General features: G+C 38.1%; 1 protein-coding gene across 4 annotated transcripts in view; it reads right to left on the bottom strand.

Annotated features, from left to right (window-relative positions):
* Positions 1-17,420, bottom strand: part of SMOC2 (SPARC related modular calcium binding 2) — a gene marked incomplete at its 3' end in the record, with an annotated part of 147,526 nt that overhangs the window by 67,581 nt on the left and 62,525 nt on the right. For 3 of the 4 annotated variants that reach the window (XM_082305894.1, XM_082305893.1, XM_082305892.1), the window contains exons 5-7: positions 12,846-12,893; positions 8,398-8,481; positions 7,516-7,590 (exon numbers count right to left, since the gene is read on the bottom strand). In XM_082305894.1, coding sequence (XP_082162020.1) covers positions 7,516-7,590; positions 8,398-8,481; positions 12,846-12,893 — 207 coding nt within the window. The remainder of the gene's footprint in view (positions 1-7,515; positions 7,591-8,397; positions 8,482-12,845; positions 12,894-17,420) is intronic. The other variant, XM_082305895.1, reaches the window with a different exon arrangement.

The raw sequence follows: 17,420 nt of genomic DNA on the forward strand, positions 1-17,420 counted from the left end.
CTTAATAGCCAACTGATATGTTTGAAGAGTTATTTAAAATTTGCCTTCTACTTTCCTTTCATGGCTTGAATTGAGGTTCTTAGGGCTCAATTCAATGCCATTTCAGGTACTCTGGACTACCAAAACTACAAGCCAGACATCACAGATTTCCAGTAGGCTGTCATATCTCCTAGCCCATGCAGATATCAGATATCCTAGGCCATATGAAGGCACAAGATGCTTCTATTTCAGCAACTTATTCCCATGCTCAGTTTCTCCAGCTACAGCTAATGGCTGTATTTACAACACAAGTTTGGGAATGCAAATCCCACCTTTGGGTGTGGCTGATACCTCACCAATTGTTGGAAGGGAACACTGTCTTTAGGGCTGAAATGAGGTGATAATGGGGAAAAACCCACCGTTTTTCCTATGTAGTGGTTTGAAATTAATGAATCACTCCTACCCAGGCTATTTTCCTGTGCAAATCTACTTTATATATTCATTTAAACTCAATTTCTGAGTGTCCAGTAGAGGCGTAATGCATTCAGAGTGAGTAGGACTCTTTGACATAAGTGCTCTGAAGTCCTCACCTGCTCCTCCTTTAATGCTGAATACAAGCAAATCTGAGAATGGAAGATTGGCCAGGGTTCTGCAGGCCAACACATGACTTACTAGGAATCCCTGCTGAAAAATGGAAGCAATAAGCTTTTAAAACACTTTCTCCCCCCTCTTTCCTGTGTTCTTTTCTCAGTTTGTTATGATATACATTTTGACTTCCTTCTGTTATAACTGGTTTCATATCTCAAATCTTCACATTGCAAAATAAGCCTAATTCAAAATCATAGAATCATAGAATCATCAAGGTTGGAAAAGACCCTTAAGATCATCGAGTCCAACCGTCAACCTAGCACTGCCAAGTCCATCTATACCATGTCTTCAAGCACCGTATCTATCCATTCTTTAAATACCTCCAGGGATGGAGACTCAACCACTGCCCTGGGCAGCCTGTTCCAGTGCCTGACTACCCTCTTGGTGAAGAAGTTTTTCCTAATATCTAACCTAAACTTCCCCTGGCACAGCTTGAGGTTGTTTCCTCTCATTCTATCCCTTGTTACTGGGAAGAAGAGACCAACACCCACCTCACTACAACCTCCTTTCAGGTGGTTGTAGAGAGCAATAAGGTCTCCCCTCAGCCTCCTCTTCTCCAGGCTAAACAACCCCAGTTCCCTCAGCCACTCCTCATAAGACTTGTGCTCCAGACCCTTCACCAACTTCGTTGCCCTCCTCTGGACACGCTCCAGCACCTCGATGTCCTTCTTGTAGTGAGGGGCCCAAAACTGAACACAGTACTCAAGGTGCGGCCTCACCAGTGCCGAGTACAGGGGCACTGTCACCTCCCTGGTCCTGCTGGCCACACTGTTCTTGATACAGGCCAGAATGCTATTGGCCTTCTTGGCCACCTGAGCACACTGCTGGCTCATGTTCAGGCAGCTGTCAACCAACACCCCCAGGTCCTTTTCTGCCAGGCAGCTCTCCAGCCACTCTTCCCAAGCCTGTAGCGTTGCATGGGGTTGTTGTGACCGAAGTGCAGGACCTGGCACTGAGCCTTGTTGAATCTCATGCAGTTGGCCCCGGCCCATCGGTTCTAGAAAACTTCCAATTAATTTGTAATATATATGTAACTAAATATGTAAAGGTGACTTTCAGGGAATGATCAGTGAACAGGGATCCCACTGGAACAATTGCCTCTGAGAAACAAAACAAAGCAATCTAACAAAACAGAAACCTCACTGACAACCAACATAGTTTCCATGTGAGACAAACTCATATGTACAAATGCTTTAAAGCAGTCAGATGACAAGGCAATAAAAACTGCATTCAAATCTTAGAATGTCACTCTGTCACATTAGTCAGTCCTACTGGCAGACTTTGCCAACAGATTCAGACTATACGGACAGATAAATGCAAGCAGCTAATTGGAATAGATACAGACACATAATTGCTAGTTATATTATCACTTTAAATTCCCTGTTTTAGTCCACCAAGAATGTATTCACAGTAGATGTTATACTAACTGTTTGCATTTGCATTTGCAGCCAGTCTATACTACATTACTGTATGTGCACTTCGGTGCTCTCCCAGATGGTGTTTTGAGAATGAAACTCCTGTTGGATCAAACCTTCTGGGGCTAATTGATAAAATCTTATAACAGATTTTTAAAGCCTTGAAACTGATGGTCTGTAGTAAAATGGCAGCAATAAAACATTACTCCATCATGTCAGAAAATTAAATAAAAAGCTATGTGTTCCTTTTATGTGTGCACAGCCAAAGCCAAAAGTTAAATTGAAGTTGATTCTACATTATCAGACTGTCCGGGTACAGTGGCTGAAATCTGGGCACTCTTGAAGTTACTAAAGCCATAGTTTGAGGAGACAATGAATTCTGATTTAGGATTCTTTGTTCTGGATGAAAAATGTCATAATCGCATGATCCACTACCTTTTGCATAGATGTGTTAAGAATTTTGACAGCCTGACCTTGCCTCAGCAGGCTTTATGCCAGAACAGGTTTTCCTCTGGGCCAACCCTATTTTATGCTGGATCATGTATGGCTTGTCCTCTAGCACCTGCTTAGAGCACATAAGCATAAAGCTGGCAGAAAGCATGAAGCTGGCACAAGCACTGCATCACGTGTCTGTGCCTGATCCAGATGAAATGTGAACTACTGGGTGAACTAGTAGCATGTAGTCGAAGTATGAATGGTTGTTCAACCGCTGTCTGGGAGTTCTGCCATTGACTGCCAGGGGCCCTAAATTTCTACCCACTCATTTCATGTGTTTAACATTTAACACATGAATCAAAGTCAAGTTCAGTAAAGTGCAAAGAAATGCAACAATTTCTTCCTGTCTTCTATTTTGCTGGTCATACCGGATTATCAACATAACAAATACCAATTTTTCAATCACTTTACAATGCTCATTAAATAAACTACATAACTGATCAATGAACATATAAATCATTAGTGTTAATAATTCCATACTATTCAATCTTCAAGGAAGCAGAATACAAAAGTATTAATAATAAGAGAATAGAACTGAATAGTAAATACGTGAAACTGTACTGTGTCTTAGACAATGATACACTATTTAACTCTGGCTCTTTTAACTTGAATTATATTATCACCAGAATCTCTAAAGACCTTAAGCACATATGTAAGCATATTCCAGATTATGGATTACTTTTTGCATCCTGCCTTTGCAAAATTAATGAAATTTTATACTGAGTATTATTTATTCTCATTTGTGTGATGCACAGATTGTACTTAGAAATTACTTAGTACTTTAAGAATTTTTTTGAACATTAATAATATTATCAGTTAAACTCACTCTATTTTTCTTGGAAGTGCTCCCACAACAAACTATTAGAAATGAATCCTAAGCTTCACTGGCCATTGCGAAAAAGGTTAAACTACCCTTCCTTTGCCTATGGTCAAACTCAAAAAAGGGCATACATCCTCTGAAAAATGTCACACTTCGTTCCCAAGAATCTCACAAGGATATAAACTGCTGGTAGAGCAGATGTAGCAAGAAGAACCTAAGAGATCTACAGTCCAACCTGAGCTCTCCTCGGGGAACAGCATTTTCCCTGTTAGGTGATGAGAAAGTATCTGCACTGTCATGTAGTGTTCTCCACCCACAACAAGGTTGCACCTAGCCCTGAAGCTACGGTAACTGGCAACTGGTGAGGACACATTCCAAAATATCGTTTCCTCAAGGCAAAAAACCTTCTGTCCTCTGGTCTTTACAAAATACAAATGCTCTAAAAGAATACCACATGGATTTTAAACTGATGCTGGGGTGGGATAAAGTTAATCTAAAGCATAAATATCTTCATATAGGCTAGAGATCTAACTAGTCACTGCACTCAGTGAGGTCTATCTAGTATAGTATCTATAGTATTAATCTAGTTAGCTGGCCAAGTGCAGGTGTCAGCTTTACGATGAGGTGGGCCGCTCTCTAGGCTCCACTGACCACACTGACTGCATCTCCACAAACAACAGCAAGAGTTGAGCCAGAGTTCACATACAGACAGCAGCGTGTAGGCTGCTACATTTTGGTGTCTTAATCAGAACCCATATAGTCCCACGTTCAGTGTTTTCAATGTATTTCTGTTTATTTTTGATTGATAGCTGTTGCTATAATGCTTATTTTTGTCCATCTGATGTGGCAAACCCACAATATTTTCTGTGAAAAGCAGGAAGCGATGAGGAGTGTGGGGGTAAAAAGAAATCCAGAAGAAACAAAAAATTCGCAAAACACCTACAAAGGCACCAAGGCATATGTATAAAACAATCTTAGCAAACACTACGTTATTTTAGCAACTAGATGCATACTTTTTTTCTAATTCTGGAAAGAAAAAGTCTTTTAAAAACTTTGAAAATCATCTTCAACATACAAAAAAGAACTAAAATGGAGATGTTTCTACCCAAATCCACCACTTTACACAGAGCTATTGTTACATGACCCTATGTTGATGGGGTATTTGCCAGCAGTAGTATTTTGTCATCAAAGCTAATAGGTTAAATACCACTCTACAAATGCCTTTAGTGAGCAGCAAAGGCTTATTTCTCTGAACCAACCAAAAGAATATGCACTAGAAGTCATTACAGAGCATGGATATGTAATCCAGTAATTTCATGCCCTGCATCTATAAGTCTCCCAAATGCCATTACTCTGTGCTAAATTAATTTATGCTGATTTAATCAAATGAAAGCACTGGACAACTAATATAAACTAGAATTTCCTGAGCCATTATTTTCTATCTTCCAAAACTTAAAAGCTTATGCTGATTTTACTGGCTAATTGTAACTGGCAGGTCATTTGCAGAGTAGCAAAAGCAAACTACTTCAGGATGAGTATAATAAATTTAATGTATTCATTTGTGATCCCTAAATCACAAAAACATTCTCCTAAGGACATTGATTTCTCAGGTCAAGACAAGTTTCTTAATGACCATGACTTGTTGGCCATGACATATTAGGACATATATTCAGGTAAAAACCAGAAAAAATAAAAGCAATACAGACTAAAACAGTCAGCTTCTAAGTAGGATATTTGGAGTTTGCCTGAAATTTTTAGCATTATTATTTTTCTTCAGTTATTTTCTACAGGCAGGGCTAGTTCATAGCGTTGTTTGCACCTGAAGAATTTCTTTGAATTTCTTTGAAAGCACAAAGGAAAGTTTAGCCCATTATCAATAAACTGGGTCTCATCTTTTGTTTTATAAACACAGTTTGTATGCAGACATAAATTCTCCTCATTTTACTCAGACAAATACATTTCAATATGCTTTCTGGTATTTGTATGACCAAGTCTGAATCAGAGTTTGCTAAACAAACTGAGTAAAGAAGACATCTGTATTTATCCCTTATATTGAAGCCTGGGTGTCCAAAGGTAGTTAGGTTACAATCCAGTGGATTCAGTCATGAATTCAGTCATGAAGCCTTCCTATTCCATACACGTAGCAGCCCAGAGTTCATTCTCTGTGGATGTTCCCAAAAGCCTGGGCACCACTCTGAGAGGTAATAAGGGGAAAATCGAACCTAGTTTTTTCAAGACCTTAAAAGATTTGTTTACTGAACATCAGTGAGGCTCAGCCATCAAAACAACTTATAAATATACAATCACTGACACACATTATATTTTTGAAGTCTGGAAGAGAGATACTGCCTGGCACAACTGGTGAAGACACTGTTTTTAGCACCTAGATTTATCCTGATTGATTATTTCATATTACATAAACAAGAGAAGTTACAGCAGAGAGAGCAGTGGTCCCTTCTGGCGCATCAGATATACCTACAAATTAAAGCAAAGCTGGCTACGTACTGTCTGCTGACTTACTTCTGCTAGTCTGGGTATGGCACCACTGACTGTAGCATGTGCTAGCCCTCCAGAGATCCCCTGTATATAGTACAGTTATGAGCAAGTCCTGTTGTTAGCAAACCCAACACAATCATGCTTTTGATGCTAATGTACCATGGGCTAGCAATCATGAGACAGGTAGACTGTGCTTCTGGTTTCTCTTCCTTTGTAAATATGTCTTTAGATGGACAGGAGGTTACAAGTTCCCAGTAATAAGCCCACCTTTTCTTTGGTGTTTTTCTAATTTTTTCATGTGTGTGTTGAAGCTTTGGCTTCTAGCAGCTGCACTGCAAACTCAGGAATTCTTGTTTTAAATCTAGTCTCTAGCACTGTAAAAATTAAATAAACACTCCTGAAACTGACATATTTCTATACATATATTTTACACAACAAAATTCCCGAAATAATTCTGTTCTTGCTAACACTGACTAAAAAAATGACAGAATAAATCTCCAGCACGGAAAGTGTTTGCTTCAAACTCTTGTCTACATTCTGTTTAAGGTCCTTTCCTTAAGTGCCTACTGGAGGATCAAGAAGAGGAAAACGTATTAATAATTATTGCTTTGATGTTAAAAATAGCTTATATAAAGGAATCTGTAAACCTCTTAGTAAGGATATGTCTTTCTTTCTTATGATGATTGCTTGTCTTTTTAAATCCTTTTGGACCTCAATTCAGTAAAAAACTTAAGCACAGTACTTAATGTAAAGCACAACCTCAATTTCCACTGGATCTGAAGTGTGCTTTTGGGTGATTTACTGAGTCATAGCCTGTATCATTAATGTTTCCTTTCAAATGAAACATTTTTCCAGAAAAAAAGAAACCAGGAAACTCAAGAAGATTCTCTAAAGTTTATTCCACTGAAAGGAAGGAACAGGGAGGAAGGCATCAAAACTTATAGTCCACCAAAGCACTGAATGTATCTGAATATTTTAGGGGCTTCTGTCTCAGGATATTCACCTGACATTCCCAGTCCAGGTTTACAAAGCTCCATTCTGAAGAGTGGTGAAAAAAAGTAAAGATAAAATTCAGCAATTATAAAAAAGGCAACATAATTAATTCACACTAAACTGGCAATCAGTCTGTAAATAGCAGATGAGTGATGTAGCAAAAAGCAGGTAACACTGTCTTTCCAATTTCCTGTTAACTGACAGCTGGTTTCTGATGGGAGTTTGCTTCTTTTCAGGTTTGCCTCCTGAGATTTACCACCAAACACATGTAACCCACACTGTCATTTTCCAAGCACCTTCTTGCTACACATCACCAAAAAAAAAGAACATACAAGTAGATAACAAAGAGGCAGAGAATTAAAGAGGATGCAAAAAATAAATGTCAGATCCACTCACAGTTGCAAACACATGTGTGCCAGAGACTTTAGTGGAGTAATGTCAGTTTACACCTAGTAAAGCCTGGCCAAAAATATTTCCATATAAAAGGAACGTATGATGCATGAGCCTACAAAATCATCACAATGCAAATCATTAAGTCACTATCATATGATGAAAGTGGAAGCATAATGATTATTAAAATGGATTTCACTTAAATAGCTTCAGTTTTAACAAGGCTTAATGCATGTCCTCACAGGAGCTTTGCAAAGTAAGGACAACACAAGTTCTTACCTGAGCTTTTATTGGTTTTGTTTTGTCTACTCTTTACTTGCTCAGTCCATAAGGTAGGATAACGAGAAGCTATATCTAGAAAAAAAAACAATAGAACAAAGTTTGTAAGGTTACAATTTTTTTAAAAGTTACTAGTTACTACTGAATAGTAAGTGGCTAGTTTTAAAGATACATGGATCTAAAAAAGAAAAGGGCACACTGGTTTCTATTAGGACAGCTAAAATCTTTATTCATGCAAAGGCATGAATAGTTCCTTCCTTATCCCATTCATACAAAAGGTTGAAATAAATACTTGTAGAGTTAAATTATGTTTAATTGGAATAAAAATCTCCCAGTGTGGACCAAAAATATGTAATAACTTCAGATCAGATTCTATGAGATTTGCAGTGAGTGGTAAGGCAGCCACAATATAGGACTATCATTGCATGTAGGCCTTGAGCTTTCCATTTAGAGAGCACTGAATTTCCCCAGAGGCAAATAAGCCTGACAAAACATCAACCTTAATATTACTAGGCAATATACTGAGGACAGAATTTACCCTTTAACTTCCTTATTTGGCCATACAGTTTTAACCTGCACTCTGGCTCAAGTTTAAAACCTGTCTCTGCCCTGAGTAGTGACAATTAAAATTGCTAATGTCAGGCTCCATAGCTACAGCATCACCTCAAAACTATCATCACATGAAATTCGTTGCTTGTAAGTAAAGACTCCATTGTGTTTGTTGTCTTTATCTGGAAAAAGGTACAGATGCTTTCAATTTCTTGCAATATCTTGCAACTGCTCCAGCAGTTGCCCTAGCTCTAAGGTAGCATTTGATGTTGTGGCATACGGTCCATACGGCATAGTTCAATACCACACTGTAAAATTCCTGTTGGTGCTCACCTTCTTCATCACCTTGAGGCTGAGTCTCCAGCGCGGGAGCTGAGGCATCATCTGAATTCAGAATGGAAAAGATTTGCAAGGAGACTACAATTATGAGAGTAAGCTAAATAAGTGTACATACGTGATTGATACTAATGATTTGCACATAGCCCCGGCCGGTAAACAAACAATAATTTAAACATTATTTATAGGTACTACACAGCATAGGTATATTACATCTACAGACTACGGATTATAAATGGATGGCTTTTGAGGTTATGGCTGATTAAATGATTGCAGGGTCTTTGATGAGGCATGAAGTGATCAGGTCGCTCCCTGGACAGTAATTCTTCATTTTTTAATGCTGCACATTGATACCTATAGATTATAACTGATCAAATCAGAATTTCTAAAGTAATTAGACAAATGTATAGAAGGGGTAAGACCTGTGAAAGCAAAAGCACTCTGGGGCAAATGAGTGGCTGCAGACATGCTGACACCTTAAAATGAAAGGAAAATTTCTTCTGGCACAGCAGGATCTATTTACCAGTTAAGCTGATTTTATAAACAAGATTCACAGATTAAAGAACCAGAATATTGTTTGTGTAATTCTTATCCTCTGGTCAGCCATCTCCATTCATCCACTACCAACCATTACTGCAAGAAAAGAGAGAGGAAAATTTACAGAAATGATAAGAGGAGGTAGGTAATTTTAGGTTCAGTAAAACACAGTGGAAGTAGTGCTGGAAAAGAAAAATTCAAGGTAAAAAAATATTTAAGTTAGCATTCTGTGAGAAACAGCGGTATCCAAAGGCCTATCTTTACCTTATTATGTTTTTGTTATTTAAAATTATTTCAGATATTGGGTAAATATGACTTAGTAGGCCTTGCTAGTACATATTTTCCAGTAATGGCTGTTTCCTGTAGCATGGAGCTAACTCCAAGACCGAGATGTCCTGCAGTAAACAGCATCTTCCATGCAACAGCTTTATTAGCATTTATTGCAGTTTCACAACTGGATCTCAGACAAACATAGTTTCCTGGCATTTTTGTAGAAGCTAGAACCGAAGGTAACTGAAAAGCTTCCTCTTGCATGCAGCTCTACCAGGGTAACGTGAGCACCAGCTTTAAGGCTCACACTACCTGTTTCCATTTCTTCTTGCTACTGCAATACAGAAAGCCTCCTCCTGTTCTCTTTGTTGTCACCATCACAGGTGTTTTTTGTAAATCTGTATTGTCTTTATGCAAATCATGCAGAGGATTTGGAGGCACTCTGACCTTCCCCTCTGGAGGCTACAGTCTAGTTCACAGCAAATACAGATACCAAGTAAATACTGATAGCAGGTAAAACCAAATTTGCAGCCGTGGAACACTAACCTCCATGCTTTTCACAAAACCAAAGCAGCAGCAATAGAAATTTATTTTCCCTGCAAAATGTTTTAACCAAAGCATAAGGAGACTTCTAAGAATGCTCATTCTTCATGTCCACGCATTGACAGAATACTTTGCTCCAATGCCATAACAGATTCTCACTTTCTCATTAGTTTTGCTGGCATTTTTGTGGTGTCCTCTGGGTGGTGGAATAAGACCATTGATTAATTTCAGAGAGGCTACCAAGTAGTGTACTGAGAATCAAGACACACATTAAGATCATCAATCAGTATGTGATTCAGAAAACCCAGAATTTCAGAGGGTAGCTTACGGTAGGTAAATATTACCAAGAGCCCAGCCAGAAACTTGGTTTTGGGTTTAAATGACATTTTTCTAATGATCTTTTGGTACACAATTTCAGTTTGTGACACATTTGATCTTATGTCATTACCTGAAATTCAGATATAATGCTGCAACTTTAGCAATTATCAGCCCAATCAAAATTAGGCTCTTGAACTTTGTTCAAGTAGCTTTTAAAACAGTTTATCAATTTTTTAATTTTTTTAAAAAATCTCAACAGATGTTTAATGGTTGAGTCGTAAAACTGGCCTCAGGTCCCTCCCACCCAAAAGAAAGAAAGATATTTGCTTTCCATCAACAATGAACCAAACATTTGGTACAGGATATCTGTATAATCTAAAAGGTATTAACTTCACTCCAGAACTGGAGGAGCAACAACAGCTCATGAACCACCCTTAATCTGCAGGAAGACACCTGCATTCATTTTCTGTTTGCACTCTGTCAGGTACATTATTTTTTCATAAAAACCTTTTGTGTTAAGAATGAAGATACATGTGGCATTTCATTGTTCAAAACAACATTCAATAGAGAGTCACAACTGTAGAGTGGTTCATCTTCATATTAATTAGATATCTTATAGGCTAACTTCATAAGTCTTCTTAGCTGACGCATGCATACCAGTGCATATGTACATACATTTAAACAGAAACCATTCTGTTTTCTATTAGAGTTCAGTCACCAAGAACATAGTCCTGCAGTCAGTTAAGAATCAGAAATAAAGGAATGTGATCCCATCTCTGACACCTGTGCTTTTCAGATAGTCGGAATATTTTCCTTGGATAGAGGAGGGAACTGGGGCACCTGGGCAGATATGTTAGGAATTATCTTTTAAGCTTTATTCCTGATCGATTTAATGTGCAAATTTGCAAAGAGAGCTCCTGACCTCCAAAGTCTGCAGCTGGAAATTTTCTTTCAGTATTTGGAATACCCAGAGAAAGCAGGCTGCACAACTGCAACAGATATGGCCCGCCAGGTCATTTTCTCCTGTGAGTCTGTGTGGGACATCTTGGAAGAAGAGACTGTCTCAGGCTAAGCCTATGCTGTCTCTTGAGTAGAGTCCTTAAGACCACACTTGAAGGTCTGGAGCATGTCCTCTGCAGCAGTGAGAATGTGGTGAACCTTCCTAAGCTTGCTGGGTTACAATACAGGCAGGTACCCCCATCCAGGCACCCCTGGTTATTTCACAGGAACACGCAGAGGAAAGATGAGCAGGGAGTTTTATGGTTATTTTGAAAACTACTGCTGTACTTTTCAAGCTGAGCTACAAAATATTTTTACTACACTGACCGTGAAGCCAAAGCATAGCTCTTCAACTCAGACAGCTGATCCTGTTCACTACTCTGTGATGGTCTCTAAATAGGTTGTGATGTCTCTGACAACATTACTTTATTTAAAGCATACAGCAGTAACTGGCTGGAAGAAGGGTGGGGAGAAGAAGTTAGCAGCATCTGAGAAGAGCCAGGGACCACCTGGGAACCAGGTCAGCAGCCCTTCGTGCTGCAGGCTTGTGCTGGAGAATAAAAACAGGGTGTGAGTAAAATGCAACCGTGTCACTTTAGACACAAATACATGTTATGTGAAGGAAGACTTGATAAATTGTGTTCATTTAAGCTCCTTGTTCTATGATTGTTCATTCAGGGCTCAGCAGCTCAGCCGCCACAGTCACAAACAAAAATAAAGGATTCCAGACAAGTTTTATATATGGGATAGTTCATTCAGTTCAAAGGTAAAATTGAAAGTCCTGACCTAAAGCAAATGGGTAACTTAAGGTTAGTGGAACTCACAATTTGTCTAGAAATACATGAAGGAACAATTTTCCAGTACTTTGTAATTATTAGCCTTTAAAGAAGTACTGATTTTCTTACCCTAACAGCGCAATGGTTTATTTAAATGTTGGGTATACTACAATGCTGGAAAAGTTCCTGTAAAAAAAGTATTTCAATTATATTTACAGTGGACCAAACAGATAGTCATTAACATTAGCACAGATATGAGTAACTTCTTTAAAATTAATTTATGCCACTGTAACTGACGGCAACATTTAGGATGTTATTTTCAGCTGAATTTAAAATTCTTTTAAGTGTTTGGAGAGTGTAAGCTTTAATTTTGTTTAAAGCATAGACATCTTTCTCATTTAAATCTACCAGCTATGTTGGAGTCACATCAGATTTTGTCCGGCCAACAAGATATACACCATGATCTATCTCTAACAACAACAATCATCTGGCCATGAATGTAAGCTACCAGATGAATTAATCACAATATAGAGCAAAGTGCTGCATCCAAGATGACTCAAGCACTGATTACTACGGAAATAAAGTGAGGACTCCAGTTCCCGAGATTTTGAGACTGCAGAATGCTGTCTTTATCAAACAGACAGAATAATCTGTCCTCCAGGGCAAGCAAACACTATGGGAAAATATTTCAGAGTATAGCTATGGGAGAAAAGTTATTTTCCAAACAGCACACAATAGCAAAGTCTGTAGGGCTGAGACTAGAAAAATATAATGTCTATGCATATATAGACAAATACATGCACACATACATACACACTTATAAGTTTACTAAATATCTACAATGCAGACATAAAATGAATAGCATGTATGCATGTATACATATTATATATGCATATATAATACATGATGAATATTTATTGACAATTTAAACCTATGAAAAATCACAGTAGTGTATCCCACAGCTATTTTGGTTTCCATTTAAAGGGCAACTGAGATATTTACCTGTTTTTCCTGCACCTTCTCGTTGTGGCAGTTTCTCACTCACTGAACCTGCAATTGGAAAAAGGAATTAACCAGAAAAATATTATTTTCACTTTTACTATGTTTTCTAAGTAACACAGCTCAGCTTTTTGTTTATTACAGCAATACACATCAGCAAATTCTTCTCTTGCAAACCAAAGATTTCAGCTTTGCTCGACTTCTGCATTTGTATACCATCAATTTACTGTCAGATGCTACTTCTGGGCCACCACAGGATCTGTGAAAGAGATATTAAACACTACATGGACACAAGTGCAAGAACATGCTCACGTGCTGCAGAGTCAACGTCTCCCTTCCCCACTGGCCCAGCGAGGACAGGTCCTGCAGTAAGATGCATCGCCCCCACACTACTTCCTCGCCATTCCTTCTGCAGGGCAGCACCCTGGCTACACACAGTCTTGCGCACGCACCTCGGCTGCTCTGTGGGGCTTCTGCTTTAAATACCTCATACAAGGCCCTCCAGGAACCCTATGCTGGTGTGGAAAAGTGTGCGTGTTGTGGAAGGCAGGGAGAGCACCTTATTCTGAGTTTGACCCTGAGCTGGTTGCAGGAGATGTCCTCAGAGCTGTGGCCCTTAGGAAAGGAGACAGAGGTGGTGGGAAAGGAGTTAAGTTTTCAGGAGATGGGTTTTAACAGCTTATTCTACCAGCCTGGACTCCAACGCAACCCAGCATCCAGTCTTGAAATCAAGTCATCAAGAAATGGAGAATCTACTGGTTTTCTTAGTAGATTTTACAGGAAGTAGTTGTCCTTAGGGTTTAAAATAGAAATACTTCCTTATTCCTTTCTTATGTCTCATTATTACAACCATTTGTATTATTCTAACTCCTAGCCACTTCCTATTGACATATTTATCTCTGCTGCATTAAAAAACACCTTTAAAAGCGGTATTTTTCTCTCTGAAGAGCCACATGGAGTGATCAAAAATTAAAAAGCATGTCTATCAATTCTTACCACATGGTCTCTTCTTACATACACCTGTTTTAATTAACACACACCCCCCCCCCATATCTGACAGATGGTCAGAAATGTGTGAAATAATTTGGTTGCCTTAATTTTCTTAATTCATTTCCTTCTGGAATAACTAAATTCATTGGGTTTAAAATAAATAAACAAAAAAAATCCTCCAAATCTTACAGCACAATAAATCTGTTCTAAAAGGACAATTTAAATAAGAGAACCCACTAAATCACAGGCCTTGTTTACCATGCTGAACTGATGGTTAGTTCAGCATGAAGTTTAGACACAGGAGTCTGCCAGAGGGAAAGACAGCTAACATCACAAATCTTGCATGCTGATTTTAAAGCCTCCATAAAAGAATACAGGACAATGCAGCCAAGCTGGTATTACCTTCTGAAGGATTCAGCTTTTAATACAGCTTTTATACATCCATATAAAAAATATTCTAGCTTACACTTGTTTCCTTTTTTGGTGGTAGTGTGTTTTTATTGTATCATGTTTGAATCACCAGAAACTCAATATACTTAGTGACACATCAGTATTAATTCAGACAGGAAAAATAAAGCCATTATCATTGTAGGAATTATAGCCAAGGGTGTTTGGGATAGCTTGCTCTAAATAGACTGCAATACTAATCCATGTTGTTCACTCTGAAGAGGAGGCACATTCTTGCATTTATGCTAGCTGAAGCCAGATCTGAGATTTTTGGTGCTTGGCTTGAATTTGATAAGAGGCTTAGCCTGAACTCAAATAAGATGTTCCAGTTTTAGGAAGTACTGCATACAAAATTACAGGTTTTTCTAATTGCACTAAATACCAGTGATCCAATCTTTCTTCAAGTTTCATCCAGTTACAATTAACTCTGTAGTTTCTCAATTTAATTTTGATGCACAGAAGTATAATTATAATTCTCTTGCAAATACAGAGATTTTAGCTAGGCAAGAAACAGAAATAGCAACTTATAACTTATCTAAAAGTTAGGCAATACAATCAGCATCCAAGTTTTCAGTGCACTGTAAACAACCAAATCATCACAAAAATATATTTATGGAAGGAGAGAGGACAAGGAAGGATATCAGATTCAGCAGCATTATTTTAACAAGAAGAATTTAGTACCATTCTAGCTTGTATCTTTCCTTAGCCATCTATACATTTATGATTCTGATGAATTACAAAAAAAAAAATTCAGAAATATTTATGCCTTAGTTTATTGCAAAACCCACAATTTTGCCCAGTTTCAGTCTCACAATTTCTAAGGCACAATAAATCTTCCAGGGAATTTGATGTGAGTGTGGTTTGTGATTTTAGCATATCCATTTTCTATAGTTCTGATCATATGTGACTGGTCTTTAAAAGAGAAAGTGAAAGTCTGCTATTATCCAGTTCAGATAATGATTTCTGATCTCCTGCTGAAGAATATTTGATATATAATCACTGAATGAAGATATCAAGAAACAGGACATGCTGTTCTGTATTTCACATATGTGTGTGTCTGACTCTGTATTTATAGGGAAAGTACTACGTATTGGGACAGAAGAAATGGATAATTAAAGGATGGATATTTTTCCCAGCTAATAAAAGCAATATAATGTAAACTAAAAAAGTTCATTGCCTTCCCAAATATATTCGTTTTCATCATATTATCTGATGATAACATTATAAAGAGAGGAAGAGCTCTGAATTTTTGAAAGTACTTGTGTTTTGTCCTTAAAAGATGATCATGGCATCTTAATTGTAAGGTAGCAAAACTGCTTTACAGAATAATAAAACGTGTCCATACCTCTGCAATCTCACTGGCAGAAGCCCAGAAGAGTTAATATGGCATAAAAACCCTGCAATAGGTGAACACTGTATTTTCCAATGATAATTTAACACCTGCTTCTCAATTTCTGCCCCATTTCCCAGAACTCCATGCCTGCGGAATTTCTGCAGTTCCTTGCAGTGCTGGTAAGAGAGATGGGGAGTTGTAAAAATGTCTTTCTTACGTCTGGTGTTCTTTAGTGTAAGTATTGGCGGACATTCATCATTTTTAAGAAGCTTTCTTTTTTAGTGCTGTCATGGGAATGTGTTTGATTTACTCTCCTCACCACTGCTCCTGCAACAGTGGAGATTACTTCCATGGAGCGGAATGGCATTCTGAGATTTATCATGTGTGTTTTAGCAGTACCAAGTGTTGGTGTGGGAATAACTGGAAAGGATGGAAGAAGAGACTCTTTCAGGTAAAGATGTAGTAATTGATGTGAAGGTTTTACATAAGTCAGTTGAAGAGTCCTGCATTTTTTTAATGCTGCTTATAACCTTCATCCTTCCACACCTTGTGTCTCTAGCAAATAAGACAGCTTCAATAAGATCAACCAGAACAACACAATGAGCATAAAATTGGTCATGCAGCTATTGTAGATACATAAAAAATATACATGTGACATTTTTCCATCCCAGGACTTGAGATAACTTTAGGAAGCATCATGTTATGCAGCTAACCAATATTAACAGTTAGATAAACTTAGAGGTTGATTGTTTGACCTAATATTGTGATAATGTAAAGTAAATGTGAAGCACAGATAGGGAATGGAGTTGAGAAACCAAACTCCTAACTGCCCATCCTAAATTCTGTTCCATATTTCCTCTATTAAAATCCAAGTTCTTCCAGGCTGCCATGCTCTTCTTTCCTATTTCTGTATATTCACCAAAGTCAAAGGTGGTTCTACTGGGAGAAAATGAAAGGCAAGAAATTACCCCATAATTTAGGAACAGCACAGTTGATTAGACAGGTATTCAAACCTTAACTGAAGTTACTGAAGAACTAATCTAGAATTTAAAAGAAACACTGAACATTTTCATTAAAAAGAGAAATTTTCACACATTGCATAGTATCACATTTCCTATGAGAAAATCATTACAAAAGCATTTTCACAATTGACTCTGCCTGCCATCCTGATTGTCTGTGCACATTCTGCTCTAAAGGGAAGAGGTGGTAAAAGTGATCCTGGGATAAAAATGTCTGGCACATGCAAACTGAGAAATTTGCATAAATGTCTTTGAAACAGCTATAGCATCATGCCTGCAGAATACACAGAAGCAAGTGAAAATACATAAACATGCTGATGTCAGGATGCCACCACTACAGGAGATCTGCCTGCAATGTCAAAAAACAGCAAGGCAATGCCTGCGACGAGGCTAGCAAGCCCACAATGACAGACTAGGGACAACAGTGTTGGAAGAAATGGCATCCCTGAAATACTAGTTAAGACAGGGGTACATCTACTTAACTTCAGTATACCCACTAATATTTTGATCATAATTCCTGTGCATAGTGGTACTAAAGAAAAAGTATAAAAGAGAATCATTGGTGATCTGGAAAACATCAACAGTCCTGGGGGAAAAAACCTCTGTTATCCTAAACAGATGGCAATTTTGAAGACATACTGGGAAATGGGAGAGGGGTGCAGTTGTGCTTCAGGCTTTCATTCTGCAATATAAGGACAAAGTTTTGCCTTATTGTACCACATAACTTTCTGAGAAAATCTGTAGCTCCATTCTCTGCTAAATAAGAAGGTTTCTCCAGACCTCTTAAAA

This window comes from Platalea leucorodia, assembly GCF_965183815.1.
Source record: "Platalea leucorodia genome assembly, chromosome: 3".
In the NCBI taxonomy this organism is placed as follows: Eukaryota; Metazoa; Chordata; class Aves; order Pelecaniformes; family Threskiornithidae; genus Platalea; species Platalea leucorodia.